At 64.1% G+C, this 16,477-nt stretch overlaps 1 protein-coding gene across 1 annotated transcript in view; it reads right to left on the reverse strand.

Annotated features, from left to right (window-relative positions):
* HSPG2 (heparan sulfate proteoglycan 2) overlaps window positions 1-16,477 on the reverse strand; it is a 106,062-nt gene that overhangs the window by 7,378 nt on the left and 82,207 nt on the right. The window contains exons 51-84 of the mRNA XM_012722090.1: window positions 16,237-16,372; window positions 16,003-16,157; window positions 15,649-15,790; window positions 14,879-15,030; window positions 14,660-14,795; window positions 14,120-14,271; window positions 13,880-14,015; window positions 13,638-13,789; window positions 12,839-12,974; window positions 12,560-12,711; window positions 12,108-12,246; window positions 11,861-12,012; window positions 11,163-11,298; window positions 10,873-11,024; window positions 10,533-10,671; window positions 9,823-9,974; window positions 9,497-9,644; window positions 8,408-8,559; window positions 7,879-8,020; window positions 7,447-7,598; window positions 6,996-7,137; window positions 6,761-6,901; window positions 6,316-6,450; window positions 5,904-6,085; window positions 5,432-5,627; window positions 5,082-5,261; window positions 4,557-4,817; window positions 3,395-3,593; window positions 2,790-2,887; window positions 2,157-2,423; window positions 1,398-1,507; window positions 1,077-1,224; window positions 880-996; window positions 130-241 (exon numbers count right to left, since the gene is read on the reverse strand). Coding sequence (XP_012577544.1) covers window positions 130-241; window positions 880-996; window positions 1,077-1,224; window positions 1,398-1,507; window positions 2,157-2,423; window positions 2,790-2,887; window positions 3,395-3,593; window positions 4,557-4,817; window positions 5,082-5,261; window positions 5,432-5,627; window positions 5,904-6,085; window positions 6,316-6,450; window positions 6,761-6,901; window positions 6,996-7,137; window positions 7,447-7,598; window positions 7,879-8,020; window positions 8,408-8,559; window positions 9,497-9,644; window positions 9,823-9,974; window positions 10,533-10,671; window positions 10,873-11,024; window positions 11,163-11,298; window positions 11,861-12,012; window positions 12,108-12,246; window positions 12,560-12,711; window positions 12,839-12,974; window positions 13,638-13,789; window positions 13,880-14,015; window positions 14,120-14,271; window positions 14,660-14,795; window positions 14,879-15,030; window positions 15,649-15,790; window positions 16,003-16,157; window positions 16,237-16,372 — 5,201 coding nt within the window. The remainder of the gene's footprint in view (window positions 1-129; window positions 242-879; window positions 997-1,076; window positions 1,225-1,397; window positions 1,508-2,156; window positions 2,424-2,789; window positions 2,888-3,394; window positions 3,594-4,556; window positions 4,818-5,081; window positions 5,262-5,431; window positions 5,628-5,903; window positions 6,086-6,315; window positions 6,451-6,760; window positions 6,902-6,995; window positions 7,138-7,446; window positions 7,599-7,878; window positions 8,021-8,407; window positions 8,560-9,496; window positions 9,645-9,822; window positions 9,975-10,532; window positions 10,672-10,872; window positions 11,025-11,162; window positions 11,299-11,860; window positions 12,013-12,107; window positions 12,247-12,559; window positions 12,712-12,838; window positions 12,975-13,637; window positions 13,790-13,879; window positions 14,016-14,119; window positions 14,272-14,659; window positions 14,796-14,878; window positions 15,031-15,648; window positions 15,791-16,002; window positions 16,158-16,236; window positions 16,373-16,477) is intronic.

The following is a 16,477-nucleotide window of genomic DNA, read 5'->3' on the forward strand; positions in this document are numbered from 1 at the left end:
CCCTGGGGGGCTCTCAGAGCAGTGCCCTTGCCCAGGTCTTTGGACAGCTCAGCCCAGTGTGGGACTCGCCTGTCTAAAGCCCCACTGTCCAGCCTCCTCCCCAGTGAGTGGGGAAGGGGAGGGTCTCACCGGAACTCAGGCCTTCCGCCCACCAGGCCGAATGAGATGAAGTCCGGTTGCCTGTTGGCCAGGTTGGTGGGGCTCCCTGGGATCCGCTTCTGCCCATTGTACAGCAGCATCCCTGGGGAGGCAAGGCGGTGTGAACCCCCAGCCACTACGGGCTTCCTGGCGGCCCTGCCCCAAGAACGAGCCACCCAGCCAGCGAGCCTTCCCAGCCTTCGGCTCCCGTCCCTCCCTCTGGCACACGCCACGCAGCCTGGGCCCGGGGGTACTCGGGGAGCCCAGCCAAGGCTCAGAAGGGTCTCGCCCAGAGCCCCCAGAGGAGCTCGATTTGCCCCAGTCACACCTGCGTCTACCTGAGGAGCAGAGGGAGGCAGACTCACCCGAGTAGAGGAGGAGACCTGGACAGTGAAAGTCAGAGCCCGAAAGAGATGGAGGAAACAGATGAGAGAAAGAGAGGAGAGGTGAGGGTGGGAGAAGGAGGGGTAGAAAGAGCAGAGCCAGGAAGGGGAGGAGGGACAGGACTGGGGGTGACGCTCCGTGCTGGGGGACCACAGGGAAGCTCCAGACGGGAGGATGAGGGGGGAGGTGGGGAGGAGGCAGAGAGGGCCCAGAGCGACTGCCCAGCGGGGGCTCGGGACAGGACAGGGAGGGCCACTGCGGCGATGAGGCTGGAACAGCCTGGGCTCATGCCGTGAGGGCAGCTGCCCCCGGCCACCCCTACCCCCAGCGCCTCCAAATCCCGACTCTCCTGCTCACCGTCAGCGGAGTCGGGCCGGAAAGTGATCTTGATCTCAAACTTCCTGTAGGCGTCCTTGATGGTGGGCAGTGGCAGGAAGGAGCGGGGGGTCTGCGTGAAGTAGGGCACCACCCGCTCTGCGGCAGAGAGCTGGGTTAGACGACGCCCGGCAGGGGCGGGCACCGGCAGTTCTGGGGGGGCCGGGGTTCCGTCTCACCTGGCACCTCCAGGTGGGCGAAGGCTTTGACCTTGCCCTGGCGGTTCGTGGCGGTACAGACGTAGGTGCCCGCGTCCTGGGGCCGCACCGAGGGCAGCAGCAGCATGTTGTTCTCCAGGCGGCTGTCGGGCGGCAGGTTCCCATCCAGCTGCAAACACAGCCACACTCTGGACCCCGGCACCTCGCGGGCCTGTCTCCCATCTCTGCCTCGGGGACACCCTCAAATGCTCAGCAGGTGCTCTGGGGGAGCCCGGGCCAACACCTGGGGCTGACACAGCGGAGACCTGGCCCTGCCCCCAGGCTGACCCCTCCAGGATTTACCTTGCTCCAGGCGATGTCAGGAGTGGGGTAGCCGGAGGCCATGCAGGGGAAGACGGCCATAGAGCCAGCAGGCACGCGGACCTCTGGGGGCGTTGAGATCAGGGGCAGGGCTGTAGGAAGGGGAGGAGAGACAGGCCATCAGCCCGGTGACAGCCACCACGCGTGAGCCCAGTCTGTGCCCTGACACTGTCCCGTGAAGGGACAGTGTGCCCGCTCCACAGATGAGGCCCAGAGGGGAAATGCGGCTCGGAGGGAAAGGTGGCTGTCCGGGTGGGCAGGGGCAGCCAGGGTTCAGGGACAGGAAATCTGACCGCGCCGTCCGAAAACTTCCCCGCACTTGGGCGGAACCTGCAGTCCCTGGGGACTTGGGCCGTGTGGGCAGAGAGGTTTGGAGCAAGTCGTACATTTGGGGTGAAAAGGAACCGCCTCTACAGAAAATAGAGGCTGTGTCCACCCTGAATCCACTGCCTGTGTTTTCCTCCATTATGTCTGCTGATGTCTCTGCCAATGAGGGCTGCAGGGGTCCCCACCAGAGCAGGCCGTGTCCACGTTCCTCCTGGCCCCCAAGGCTGGCTTTTGTCTACAAGTTGCAGGCTGCTCCGGGTAACACTTTTATCCCCAGCAGCCACCGTTCATTATGAACCTGCTCCTTTAAGTGTACAAAGCAGAACATTCCCAGGGGAGCAGGAAAGAAGAGCAAAGCAGGCAGCGCAGGAGACAGCAGCAGGGGAACCCCGCCGCGCGCCCCGCCACCCTCACCTTGTACCAGGAGGAGCACGTGGGACTGGGTGGCCCCCGCGGGGTTGCTGGCGGTACAGCGGTACTGCCCGGCGTCGGCCAGCTCCACTTGGGCGATCCTGATGATGCCTCCGTTCTGCACGATGCCAGGCCGCAGGCGCCCTCCGATTTTGCTCCATGTCACCTGAGGCTTGGGGTCACCCCGCGCCAGGCACTCAAACTCCACAGCGTGTCCGACCACCACGGTGTGCACGGAGGTCCGGATGTTGATGAGCACGGAGGGCAGAGCTGGGGGCAGGGACGCAGAGGCAGGGAGAGGCCAGCTCGCGGCAGGCCCAGCCCAGCACCCCGAGAAGATGAGCCTGGAGCCTAGGCGTTCGCTCATGCTACATCCTCCATGCTACACACCGCTGCTAACACTCCCGTGTCTACGTGCGCGCCTACTCGCCCCTGTCTGCTCCGGTCTTCACTGGTTTGGCTGGGCCCCCCCTCACCCCACCCTGCACCTCTGGTCTGTACCTCAGTGCTGTATGCACAAATAAATAAATCTTAAAAAAAAAAAAAAAAAAGAATTGGATGATTCTCTTTACGGGCCAGGTCCTGGGCCCGTCTCCTGTCCCCTGTTCTCACCAGAGGCCTGAAGCCACCCCCTACCTTGGACAATCAACTGGGCGCTGGCCTGGGCCTGTCCCCAAGGGCCCTGGGCCTGGCAAATGTATGTCCCTTGGCAGCTCTGGTCCAGGTTCTGGATTCTGTAAAGAAAAAATAGTAAGACACAATGAGACACAAGGGAGAAAAGACAACGAATGATGGTGCTTGGCAATTTCAAGGGCGGTAAAAGTCATGTGACCAGCTCCCTATAAACGAGTCTCCCAAGGGCCAGCTGCGCAGCATGGTCAGGGCGGTAGGGGTCACCACCAAAGCTCTATGGTCTAGAGCGCAAGATCACTCAGTTACCAGGTAGCAGAGCTGAGATGAGTCATTTGCATCTCTCTGGCCTCAGAGCCTGTGTTGTATCCTCAGTAGTAAGCATAACAAAAGCAACAGCATCCACGTGGGCCTGTTCACGCAGGCCGTCCACGTGCTAAGCTGTGCTGAACGAGACAGAGAGCCTCACTTCGGTACTACTCGGCCACCGACTGCGGGGAGCACTGAGCCCGGGGTTGGCGAGGAGCTGACCGGGGACCAGCTCCCCTGATGAGCCCCCTGAAAAGTTTGCGACTTGGGTGGGGTGCCTGTCCCTCCCCGCCCCCGCTCACCGGAGCACTCCATCCTGCACGCTGTGGTTAGGGGGCAGCTGACCCCCTTCCTTGACCCAGCGGAGCTGGGTGCCCCCATCGCTGGGCACCGCACAGTGGAACTCGACGCTGGCCCCGATGCTCTTGGTCTCTACCTGAGGTGTCACCTGGACGGTGGACGTGGACCCCGCTGGGTTGACGGGGTGAGGGCCGGAAGGGCCTGCGGGGACACGTTAAGGTTGTGTGTGTGTGTGTGTGTGTGTGAGTGCGTTACCCCGGAGGACTCCCCAGGACCCAGGAGATTTCCGAGCATTCACGCTGTTCTCCTGGCACTTGCCATTCAGCCAACACATCTAAGAGCCTGAGGGGCACCAGGCTCTGTGCACCCACAAAGTCCTGGCTTTTGAGGGGAGGGCAAGAGACAAGAGTGGGAGGCGTGGGCTTGGGAAGAGGCAGACACTGGGAGGAAGGGCAGCGGGCGAGTCCCGCCGCAGTCTCAAGCAGGAGGACCCATGACCAAGGCCGTGAGTGGGCCAGGGCAGGCTGGAGGGCAGGCCACCCGCGCAGCAGGCCCCGGGCTCTGTGCTGGCCCGTCCTCACTTTACAAGCGGAGCAACTAGGCTTGGGGAGGGCAACTTACTCGGCCCAGTCACACAGCCAGCAGCACCCACGCCGGGCACGAAACCCGACTCTCGCCACTGGGCTGCATGCTTTCCTGCCTCTAGAATCTGGGCCCTTCAGCACTCATTTGGCCTTGTGCCATTGACAGAGGAGGCCACAGAGATGCTAGGCTCTCTGGAGGTCCACAAACCCCCCAGGGACATTGGGGGCGGGCGCTGCCCTGCCCGGCTTTCATTCATGTCTCCACTGTCCAATTCCCTCGCACCCCCTCCCACCCGTTCTGCCTCCTGTGGTGGAAAAACCAGGGGCTGCTGAGATGACGGGCTGCAGGCCCTGCCCTGGGCATGTCCAGCCTGGCAGGTTCAACAACAGCCGCTGGCAGTGCAAGGTCAATGTCAAGGGAAAGGGCGCGGCAGCCAGAGTGAGTTGCTGACAGCAGGATGGAGAACACAGGCCTGGAGGCGGCAGGCCTACCTGGGCCTTGGGGAGCTGGGAGAGGAGGGCATCGCGGGGTACCAGAGAGGCCCCAGGTGCAAGTCCCCAGGTACCTGCGGCTGCTCACCTTGGACGAGCACCTGGGCGAAGGCCTCGGCTGTGCCCACTCTATTGGTGACCTGGCAGCGGTAGCGGCCCGAGTCTTCAGGAGCCGCGGGCTCAAAGCGCAGCAGCTCGTTCCTGGTGACGGCCCTTGCGGGGAGGCTGCTGCCCACCCGGCTCCACTGGAAGCTGAGCGGGGGTGTCCCGTGCGCCACGCACTGGAGCTGCACCATCTCCCCTGCCCGCACCGAGATGTGCTCCGGGATGGTGGTGGCGTACGGTGGGCCTGGGGGGGTGCAGAGGTCAGGCTGGGAGCGGGGCCCGGGGAGGCTGCATGGTGGGCCCGAAGGCCTGGGGGTGTGGCCAGCAAGGGCCCTAGCTAGGAGGGGGTGTGAGCTTGGGGCCAGGGCAGGCTCTGGGGGCCAGAGGGGTATCGGGCTCTGGATGGGGCTCCCGAAGTCCTGCCCGAGGCGGAGCCTGGTGGGGAGCGAGGGCTTAGACCTCCATGCAGTGGGGAGCACGGAGGCCGAGGAGGGAAAGCAAGTCTTACTCTCCACGTGCAGGACGATGGTGGCTTCAGCATGCCCAGCAGGGCTGGTGGCGTTGCAGATGTACTGGCCCGAGTCTTGCTGGGCCACCCGGGGGATGACCAGTGTGTTCCCTTCCAGCTGGTGCTGCCAGGGCAGTGGGGAGCGTAGTTTGGACCAGTGGATGGTGGGCGTGGGGCTGCCTGTGGCGCGGAGGACAACACGGCCGCCGGGCTGCTCAGGACCGGCTGGGGGGGCGGTGAGGGGTCCTGCCCCTGCGCTAAGTCATGGCTGGAGATGCCACGCACAGCCCCTCCCTAAGCCTGCTGCCCTCCCCCGCGCTCTCGGGGCTACAGTTCAGGCCCTGCCCAACCTGTGGCTGAACAGCGCAGGGTGGCCGTGTGTCCAGCTTCCACGGTCAGCTCAACTTCTTCAACCTGGACCTGCGGGGCACCAGGAGCCACGGCACCGGTGTCCACAATCACCTCCACCCGCTTCTGGGCTGTGCCCAGTGCGTTCTGAGCGAGGCACACATAGGTGCCTGCATCTGCCGGCTTAGCCGAGGAAATCTGGAAGAAAGCCAGGAGCCAGGCATTAGCCATCTGTCCCCTTGCTCATCAGCTCGCCAACCAGTCCCGTCGCCCACCCCACAGTCGTCTACCCCACTCCCACCACCTACCCATTTCTCACCGCCTACCTTGGCCATCACCCCCTTTCTCTCCATCCACTCATCGCCCACCCACACACCCCACTCTTTCCTGAAAGCATCTGGTCAAGGAGGGACCCTGGACCCCTGTCAAACCCACAGAAGGAACAGCCTTGGCGTCTGGCCGGGGCCGCCTCACCTGCAGCACCGTGTGGCTGTCCACGTGCCCGAATGTCTGCTGCTCCAAGCTGGCAGAGGTGCCGATCCGGGTCCAGCGAGGCGAAGAGCGAGGCTCCCCAGCACTGACACACTCCAGGGTGACAGCCTTTCCCACTTTCACCCGCACGGGGCCCTCAGGGAGCACAGACACCACCGGGGGTCCTGCCCAGAGGAACAGCATCACTGAGGCACATGCAGGGTGCCCCCGGCCACTGGCAGCCACACCTTTGGTGGCTGCCAGGGGAGCGCTGGTCTCCCACTGCCCCCAGGTGCAGACGGAGGCTCGGAGCAGCAGAACACACAAGACAGGAGCAACGCAGGGGCAGAACCCAAAGCTGGAGGCTTGGGCTCAGAATCGGGGGGGCAGGGTCCCAGCGGCAGACGCCCCTCACCGTGCACGCTGAGGCTCACGACGCTCTGGGCCACGCCGTAGGCGTTGGAGGCCACGCAGCGGTAGGCGCCCTGGTTGCTGGGCCGGGCGCCCACGATGGTGATGATGGAGCCGTTGGGGCTGATGTGGACGTTGTCTGTGGGGTTGGCAGTGGGGAGCTGACGGCTGGGGGCGTTGACCTGATGCTCTGGCGCCCACAGCAGCTGCACTCGCACCCCGGCCCCCGACCCCTCCAGCTGCATGTGTCCAGCTCAGTCCCAGGTGACAGACGATAGAGCCCCGGGGGACTCCTGGTCCAGCCCCTCACCACACAGATGGGCCCCAAGGACCCAGAGGGAAAGGGCCTCGCACGGGGCCGCAGAGTGTCTGCTGCCGTCCAGGCCCGGCCCCACCCGCGGGGGGGAGCGCCAGGCACACGCCCGCAGCGCCACCCTCCAGCCGCTCACCCTCCAGCTCCTGGCTCCGGGTCTTCCACTCCAGGCTGACGGGGGCCGCCCCGTCGTGGATGAGGCACTTGAAGCTGGCGTCCTGGCCCTGCTGTACGGTGCTGCTGGGCGGGTCAATGGAGATGACGGGGCTCCTGAGGCCTGCGTTGAGGGGACACAGGGCTGGGCTCAGCGGGGCGCTGGGCTCCGCCCCCACCCCAGCTCCCTCGGGCCCCCGCGTGACACCCCCACTCACGGTAAGAGGAGCCCGCACTCGGTGGGACGGTGACCGAGAAGGCGGCCTCCCGCTCAGGCCCGGGGCCGCCCGCCACGCGGCACACGTACTCTCCGGAGTCGGCAGGGGAGACGTGCGGGAGGCGCAGCCGGGAGCCGTGGGCCTGCCGGGGGGCAGGGGCAGCCATCAGGCCAGAGCGCTCGGGGCAGGGCTCGGCTCCGAGTTCCCATGAGGCTCGGGGCTCCAGCGGTGGGGAGGGGGGTTCATTTCTGCAACCCTACAAGTCCCAGCCACCCACTTCACAGAGCCGTGGATGCAGGAACGTCAGCCGCGCTTGGGGGAGATGCACCAGGCCTCTGGCCCCCAGGGGGGCGGCTCTTTCCCCAAGTATGTTACCCCCTAGGGTCCCAAGCAGACCTGGGAGAGCAGGCGGGCCTCTGCCCTGGAACCTTCCCCCTGCGGGACACTGTACCTGGTGCCGGGCGGGGAGGCTGCCCCCACGCTTGTGCCACGTGACCTGGGCGTGGGCCTGCCCGGGCACCACGCAGTTCAGGTCCAGGGTCTGCCCTTCCGCCACGTGGGAGGAGGCCGCCTCGATGTAGATGGGCTGGGCCAGTCCTGGGGCTGTGGGGGAGAGGGGGGAGTCGGAGGCCGAGCTGCTGGGCTGGAAGGCGGCTGCAGCGGGGGCAGTGTCCAGCCGGTCCCCTTGTCGGGACTGACAAGGCTGCACCACGGACCTAAGAGCGTCTATGTCCCAGCCATACAGAAGCCCAAGGCTGGTGAGCCCCAGTGGGTGGGGGTGGGGCTGGCAGCCCTCGGGGACTGGAGAGCCGGAGCCTTTCTGGGATGACGCAGAGAGGGGCAAGGCCTCACAGACCCCGGCACGCCCCCGCCCGTCACTCACCAGGAATGGGGACTGGGCTTGCGGTCTCGATGCTGACCAGGACAGACGCCTTCAGGATGCCTGAGCTGCCAGTCACTTGGCAAGAGTACTCTCCGGAGTCGGCTGGGGATACCTGGTTCAGCCTCAGCAGGGGGCCGTGCACCTGGCAGATGAAAGAGTGGGGAGGGTGAGCCGGGGGAGCCTTGGTCAGGGCCTTCAGATGCCCAGACCTTCATCTGGCCTTGCCCCCAGGACAGTCCTATCCAAGGGGGCCCCCTCAACACTACACAGTGTGACCCATGTTTACTGTGACATTTTTTCTGGCAGGAGGAAGCCCGGTATCTTGAGCAAAGGGTGTCTTTTCCTAACTGGCATCGAGGTAGCACCAGGGGTGGCCCTGCCTGACCCAGCCTTGGCCTCCTGACTCCCAGTCAGCTCCTGCCACCATTTCCCTGAAGTCCCAGATACTGAGGCCGCCTTCCTCATTCAGGCAGGAATGCTGGGACAGGCGGTGGGAGTGTCCACGTTCTGCTTTCTCTGGGCCTCATACCTGGTGTCGGGCAGGAAGGTTGCCCCCACGCCTGTGCCATGTGACCTGGGCATGGGCTTGTCCGGGAACCACACACTTCAGGTCCAGGGTCTGCCCTTCGGCCACTTGGGAGGAAGAGGTCTCGATGCGGATGGGTGGGGTTCCGCCTGGGGCTGGGGTGCAGAGAGGCCGGTGAGTGAGCTGGCACTCCCACCTCAGTGCCCTCAGCCCTGTCCTGCGTCCCCAGATGTTCAGACCGGAGGTCATCTGCGGAGGTGGCCTCAGTCGCCCCCTTCCAGGCCCCTGAGGGCTGGAGTGGCCGGGCCAGCTCTACCCTGGGGGCAGAGGCACTTCATTCTCCTGGCACCAGGCAATGGTCCCAACTCCTCCTCCTCCTGTGCTCCCAGCAAAATGGTGGCCCAGCTTGGGGTCAGGCCCAGCTTGGGGTCAGGCCAGCACGGATCACTAACGTTTCCCAAACTCAAGCAGTAAGGAGCTAAGGGCCTTGGGCCAGGCTGCCTGGGTTCCAAACCTAGCTTTGCCACTTATTGTGACTTCAGAAAGCAACTTCATTGCTCCGTGCCTCAGTTTCCCCACCTATACAATGGAGAGGATATTCACTTATCTCAGGGGGTTACTGAAAGGATGCGAGGACGTGCCCGGCATAAACACGACAGGGCCCAGCCCCTAGCAGTGCCACATCTTGCCTGTTACGCAGTGACTCGTGTACGCTACGGTCATTAGTCATGTGCTCCCTGTGGTAATCATTTGACGTTTTCCTTTCAATCGAGCCACTGGAAAAGTCTTAAATATCCATGAAGCCATCCCAAGTTTGATGGGTGGCTATGCTTTCCCCCAACATGCCGCTATGGCTACAAAAGATGCCTATCATCCGTGGGCCTCACATCTGCCCGGGGTGCAGCTCCAGGTGCTGGGAGCTCATGGGAGGGGGGGGTGAGAGGAGGAAAGTGAAACTGGGAGAGGCAATGTCCCTGGGGTATCCACGGCGCATGCCCTCAGGCCCTAGAATGAACCCCACTTGACCTGGCTCCCCATCTCTGCCTGCTGGTCTCCCTCCCAGCCTCCCAGCACCACCTCCGGGACCCTCACCAGGGACAGGAACAGCGCCAGAGCCAGAGGCCTCGATGGTGACCAGGACTGAGGCCTCCAGAGAGCCTGAGCTGCCCACCACACGGCACACGTACTCGCCGGAGTCAGCTGGGGACACCTGGTGCAGCCGCAGCAGGGAGCCCTGGGTCTGAGCGGGGGCAGGAGGGGAGACGGGCAGCAGAGTGAGGCAGACACGGGCTCCTTGAGGCCCCGCAGCCACGGTCTCGCCACTGTGACCCCACAGGCTCCCAGCCTCCTTCCTGGGCAGAGCCTGGGGCCGGCCTCCAGGGCCGATGCCCAGCCCTCCCGCCACCCAACTCCAGTACCTGGTGGTGAGCAGGGAGGCTGCCCCCTCGCTTTTGCCAAGTGACCTGGGCGTGGGCCTGTCCAGCAACCACACAGTTCAGATCCAGGGTCTGCCCTTCAGCCACGCTCGAAGAAGACGACTCGATTCTGATGGGCGCGGCTCCGCCAGGGACTGAGGACACAGAAACAGCAAGTCGGGGCTTTGAATAGAGGGAACAACTGAGTTGGGGCGAGACTCCGCAGTAGAAAGCCCCACCCCCAAGGCCACAGTTAACAGAATTTAGCAAGCACTAACAAGCTAACATTTAAGTCCTGCGGCTTGTCGGGCTCTGTCCTCAGCACGTCAATGTATTAACTCATTTCACTATTACAAAATTGTAAACTTTGGGTCATAACAGAAATGTCCTATGATCTGCATTGTCCACTCCAGTGGCCACCAGCTGCACAAAGCTCCTAAGCCATTGAAATATGAGCGTTTGAAGCTTACATGTGAACCGTTAAACTTCAGCTCATTTTAACCGCCACACATGGCCAGTGGCCACCACACTGAGCTCCACGGGCGTGGAATGGTGCACATCACCATTTCGCCGAGGACACTGAAGCTGAGAGTAACTCCAAGTTCCTTAGCGGTGCAGGCATCTTTGCGTAGAGCCGTGTGTGGGCTGTGATTCCAGAGCGCCTTCTCCCCAAGGAGTCTCCCTGCGCCCTCCTGGACCTTGGTGAGACTCACCGGCGGGGCTACCAGCAGTAGGGGAGACCGAGACCATGATGGAGGTCTCCTGGGCATCGATGTTGTTGTTCGCCCGGCACACGTACTCGCCGGAGTCAGCCACGGACATCTGGTACAGCCGCAGGCGGGAGCCGTGGGCCTGGGGACAGCAGAGAGGAGTGGCTGGCTCAGGCCCCCTTCTTGGTCTCCCTCATCAGACCTGATCAGGAGGCGCCTCTGTCTACCCAGGGTGGGAAGAGGAGCCCAGCTCGGGCTTCAGGCATGCTGCCCCAGGCTCCCTGGGCACTGCCCACCCCCGAAGCAGCCGTTCTGTCCCCAGGGCGAGGGCACCACACCATACCTGGTGGCGGGAAGGAAGGCTGCCCCCACGCTTGTACCATGTGATGGTGGCCTGGGGCTGCCCTGTGACCACGCAGTTCAGTTCCAAGCTCTGTCCTTCAACCACCGTGGGGGATGAGGACTCGATCCTCATCGGTGGGGAAACACTGGGCACTGGGGAGGCAGCAGATAGACCACATGGGCACAGTCAGAGACAGTGTCACGGCACAGGGACCTCCGTGCTTTCCCCTGTACCCGCCTGTGCCAACCCCCGCCCCCCCGGGGGGGTGGGGTGGTGAACGCTGCTCTCACCATGGGAGGAGCTGCTGCCCTGGATGGTGACGACCAGCGAGGTCTCCTGGGAGCCGGCGCCGTTGCTGACGTGACACACGTACTCGCCCGAGTCAGCAGGAGTCACCTGGGGGATCCGCAGCCGGGAGCCCACGATCTGAGGGAGAGTGGGTGTCGGTGGGTGGGGGTGGCACCTCCGTGCCTCAGGACCCAGCTGCCCCCCACTCCCATTCCAGCGCCTGTCTTGCCTGGGGCCAGCAGCTAGCTCCCCTGAGATCCCTCAATGGCCGTCCTGAGGCTCCAGCTGGGGTGGACTGTGGTCACCCCTGCAGAAAGGCCCCTGGGCCCTGCCAGGGTCCTCCAGCATCCCGTAGCTACTACTGAACTATCTTCATCTCATTGCTGTCCCACCCTCACCACTGACGCTCCCAGGGCAGGCACCTTGCTCATTCCAGTGAGAGTCCTCAGTGCCAGGCCAGGATCTTGGCCTCGAGTGGGTTCTCAGGGAACGCAATGAATGAGTACATCACCGAATGCGATTTATAATACAGTGAGATACAGGGTCCAACTAAGGGCGGTGGGGCTTAACCCTGCGTCCTCGGCACGAGTCCAAGGCACATCCAGCGAGAAGGTCAGTGTCGCTGAAGGACTAGAGGGCAGGGTGGTGCCGAGTCCCCACTCTCTCCTGCTTTTGCTCTCCCTGCCTGCTGTCTCCGTACCTGGTGCCGGCTGGGCAGGCTGCCTCCACGCTTGTACCAGGTGATGGTGTGGGGGGCATGGCTGGCCACCAGGCAGTTGAGTTCCAGCATGTGTCCATTGGCCAGGGATGCTGAGGAGGACTCGATGCGGACAGGGTACACCACGCTCTGGGCTGGAGGGCGAGGCGGGAGGCAGGTGTGTCTGTGGCCGAGGGTGGAGCGGGGCCACCAGCAGCCCCTCTTGTTTGCTATGACCTGAGACACTCACTGTGGGAGGGGCTGAGGCGCTGCTGGATAGTGACGAGGACCGAGGCTTCCTGGGTGCCCGAGCTGCTCACCACGCGGCACACATACTCCCCGGAGTCGGCTGGGGTCACGTGGGGCAGCCGCAGCCTGGAGCCGTGCACCTGGGAGAGGCGGGGTGGGGGGTGCAGGCTCAGTGCCGGCACTGGGACTTGTGGTGGGCTCCTGCTCTTCCCCGGGCCGCTCCCGGGCGGGCCCAGCCAGCTGGCGCTCTCGTGCAAGCTCTCCGGGAGAAGCACCATTCATGGCCCTCCAATTCCCCTGGCACGGAGGGGCAGGGAAGTCAGCGGAGGCCCGAAACAGGCAAACGCTGGCTGGCATCTAACGTGAAGATGCCCACATTCAAAGCTCATGCTGCTTTCTCTGCAGCCACAAGGGCCTTCCAGCAGCCCTTCCGCTCTGGTTCCTGCCTCCTACCTGGTACCGGGAGGGGAGGCTGCCCTCACGCTTGTGCCACGTGATCTGGGCGTGGGCCTGTCCAGAAACCAGGCAGTTCAGATCCAGCGTCTGCCCTTCAGCCACATGGGAGGAGGAAGACTCAATCCGGACTGGTGGGGTGACACCCAGCGCTGGGGACAAAGGACACAGAGTCAACCCCCGCTGGGAGGGGATGGGGCCACGGTCCCCAAGGATCCTGCCCCTGCTGGAATGGAGGGCGTGGCTGGGCCCCGCTCCGCCCCCGCCAGCACCACTCACCGGGCACAGAGCTGGCAGGCTCGATGGAGACCAGGACGGAGGCCTCCAGGGGCACGGGGCCACCCACCACCCGGCACATGTACTCGCCGGAGTCGGCCGGGGTCACCTGGTTTAGCCTCAGCAGCGAGCCGTGGGTCTGGGCGGAAGAGAGGTGAGGTCAGAGGGGCCCCTCGTGAGACTCTGGCGCCTGCCTCTCTCTGACCCCCCCCGCCCCCCAGGCCTGGTCAGAGCCCAGGGATGGGGAGCGTCTTGCTCTAGGAGTGGGCTCAGACAGGAGGAGCCCCGGGAGACGGGCAGACGCTAATGCCACACCCCCTCATCCTAACAGACTCTCCAAGGTCTCTGAGGGCAAGATGCATGTGGCAGTGACCGATTCCCCAGTTACAAAAGGCAGCTTTTCCCTCAGAGGTCCAGAAAATCATGCCATCAGCGGCACCCTAAATTCTAGCCTATACAGTAATAATAGCTAATGGGATTATGGTAATAATCACAGCTCAGGGCACTTTCTGAGAGTCAGAGTTCTGAGCACGCTGCAGACAGACTGATTCACTTTCACCAAAAAGAAGTCCACAGGGCAGGTCCTATTAGTGCTACTTTACAGGTGCCAAGGCTGAAATGTAACCTGCTCAGGGTCACAACTACCAAGTGCAAACTCAGGATTCGCACCCAGGCCTGAAGCTGCGCACACCCTTGTGTGGTGGGGTCCAGGTCTCCCTGTCTCAGAGAACATCTAGTCTCCCCATCCTTGAGCCACACCCACCGCTCAGGGTCCCTTTTCCTGTTGGCTCACTCACAGTACCTGGTGCCGGGCGGGCAGGTTGCCCCCACGCCTGTGCCACGTGACCTGGGCGTGGGCCTGCCCGGGCACCACGCAGTTCAGGTCCAGGGTCTGCCCTTCGGCCACGTGGGAGGAGGAGGGCTCGATGCGGATGGGCTGGGAACCGCCAGAAGCTGGGGACAGAGTCACTGGTCATTCCAGCTCTCGGCCGCGGTCACCCTATGCCCCTTCTCCATTCCAGCCCCATCTGGGGCTCCACTCACGGTAGGCGAAGTTGGCCCCTTGGGTCCCTGCTACTGTGACCCTGAAGGTGGCCTCCACACCATTGCTGGCCCGGCAAACGTACTCGCCCGCGTCAGCTGGTGACGCTTGGAAGATGTACAGGCGGGAGCCGCGGACCTGGCAGCCGTAAGAGGGGTGTGAGAGGGAGTTTCCCGGGGCCCAGGGAATGCCAGCCCCTCAGCGGGGGCCTGGGGACCCCACAGCCCACAGCCTCCATGTACCTGGTGCCGGGCGGGGAGGCTTCCCCCGCGCTTGTACCACGTGACCTGGGCGTGGGCCTGCCCTGCGACCACACAGTGCAGGTCCAGGGTCTGCCCCTCGGCCACCGTGGGGGAGGAAGACTCGATCCTGACGGGAGAGACAGGTCCTGGGGCTGTGGGGACAGGGGCAAAGGTCGTAGGTGCTCCCCTGAGAGAGGGCAAGAACTGTCCACCCTGGAGCCAGCTCAGCCTGTCTTCGGAGGCCAGGCCTACACTACTGGGGGTCTGGTGGTCTAAGCTGGGCAGGCCAGAAGAGCAGACAGGCAGGGGACAGGTTTTACAGAGCAGAAGGAGGAAAGAAGGAATATGAGGTTGAGAGAGAGGGGAAGAGGTAGCACAAAAACAAACCAAAATAAACAAAAACAGTGGTGGGGCAGAGGTGACGGGAAGACGGTGGACTGCTCAGTGCAGTGAAGCCTGCTGGACCTGTGCCCGGCTCGAAGGTGGGTCCCCGGCGCCTGGCAAGGCTCCCGGCCTCCACCCGCGCGGGCAGTCACTCACCAGAGAGGGAGCCAGCGGGCTCGATGGAGACCAGCACGGAGGCCTCCAGGGGCCTAGAGCCGAGGACCACGCGGCACATGTACTCCCCCGAGTCGGCCGGGGTCACCTGGTACAGGCGCAGCAGCGAGCCGTGGGTCTGAGCGCAAACAGCGGGGTCAGGGGGGCCCAGCGCGGCCCCACCCAACCCCTTCAGCAGGCTGGTCCTGGGGGCTGCTGTACCTGGTGCCGGGCGGGCAGGCTGCCCCCGCGCCTGTGCCACGTGACCTGGGCGTGGGCCTGCCCGGGCACCACGCAGTTCAGGTCCAGGGTCTGCCCTTCGGCCACGTGGGAGGAGGAGGGCTCGATGCGGAGGGGCTGGGAGCCGCCTGGAGCTGGGGACAGAGGGGCGCTGGGCGGGCTGGGCTTCTGAGCCCCAGCCCTGCAGGTGTGAGGCAGGAGGCCCGATCCGACCAGGTCCTCCTTGGGAAGGCCGGGGAGTCCTCCGTAGGGCTGCACCCATGCACAGCGCGGCCACTGATCCTCCCCAGACAGGAGCGCGCCCCGTGGCCCATCACAACCAGGTGCTCTCTGGCCTAAGGCCAGAGTCCTCTAGGGCCTAGGCTGGTGTCAAGGAGGCAGACAAAAACGCTACCACCCCCTTCTAAAAAGCAAGTGCCGGCTGCTGGCACCACATGGCGGTGGTCTGACTCCATTTCCCGGATGAGGAAACTGGGGAAAATTAACCAGCTCAAGGCAGATGAGGGGCTGAGTCACCCCAGTCAGCCTGACGCCCAACTCAGTGTTCAAGCCTGATTCTGGGGATCCCCGAGGGATTCTGAAAACAGAATCCTCACCTGGGGGCCCAGCTAAGTGGACCAACCCCATCTTTCCTCATCTCTGGGTGGGAGTGGAGGATCAAAGCCTGTCTAGCGCCCCCCCATGTCCTGAAGTCGCTGACGAGGCCACAGATCCCTTCTTGGGGCCCTGCCCGGCCCCACCTGGCTCCCCACCTGGGGTGTAGCTGGGGCTGGAGCTGTGAACAGAGATGACAATGGAGGCCTCCTTGGGGCCTGACCCGTTCTCCACGCGGCACACATATTCCCCAGAATCAGCTGGTGAAACCTGGGGCAGCCGCAGGCGGGAGCCGTGGACCTGGGTGGGGAGTGAGACGGGTGTGTGAGGGAGTGTGGTCACCACTCCTGCTGGGCCTCAGAGAGTCCTCCAGCTCTCTAGAGGCCCCTCTCTGAGCCACCCCACGTGAAAGCTGCAGCGGGTGGGAGACAGGATCACTGCCTGGCGGTGTGAACCCCAGCCTCAGCCCAGGGCACCCCAGGTCCTCTGCCGCAGGCTGGAGCCCCACATACCTGGGTGTGGGGAGGCAGGCTGCCCCCACGCTTGTACCACACGACCTGGGCCTGGGTCTGCCCTGCCACCACACAGTTGAGGTCCAGCGTCTGCCCTTCTATCACCGAAGGTGATGAGGGCTCGATCCTGACTGGGTGGGAGCTGGAGCCTGAGGCTGCGGGGGTGGAGCAGTGAGCAGGCCGCTGGGGAGCCCTGAATAGCCCCCCACTTCCGCAGCCCACAGGGGCCCGCACCTGCAAGGACGGTCACTTCGATCCGGGCCTGGGCGGTGCCCGCGGGGCTGGTGGCCACGCAGAGGTAGATGCCGGCGTCGGCGGCCGTGATGGCCGGGATGACCAGCGTGGCGATTTCACGGTGCTCAGAATGGGCCTGCCACACGACAAGAGGTCAGCTGTCCACCGAGGCAGCCTCGGGGGCCGGCCAGTGCGGGCGGGTGAGGGGCAGGCACAGAACCAAAAGTACAGCCGAGCACAG

Source organism: Condylura cristata, unplaced genomic scaffold, assembly GCF_000260355.1.
Source record: "Condylura cristata isolate star-nosed mole 26May11 unplaced genomic scaffold, ConCri1.0 scaffold00008, whole genome shotgun sequence".
NCBI classification, from domain to species: domain Eukaryota; kingdom Metazoa; phylum Chordata; class Mammalia; order Eulipotyphla; family Talpidae; genus Condylura; species Condylura cristata.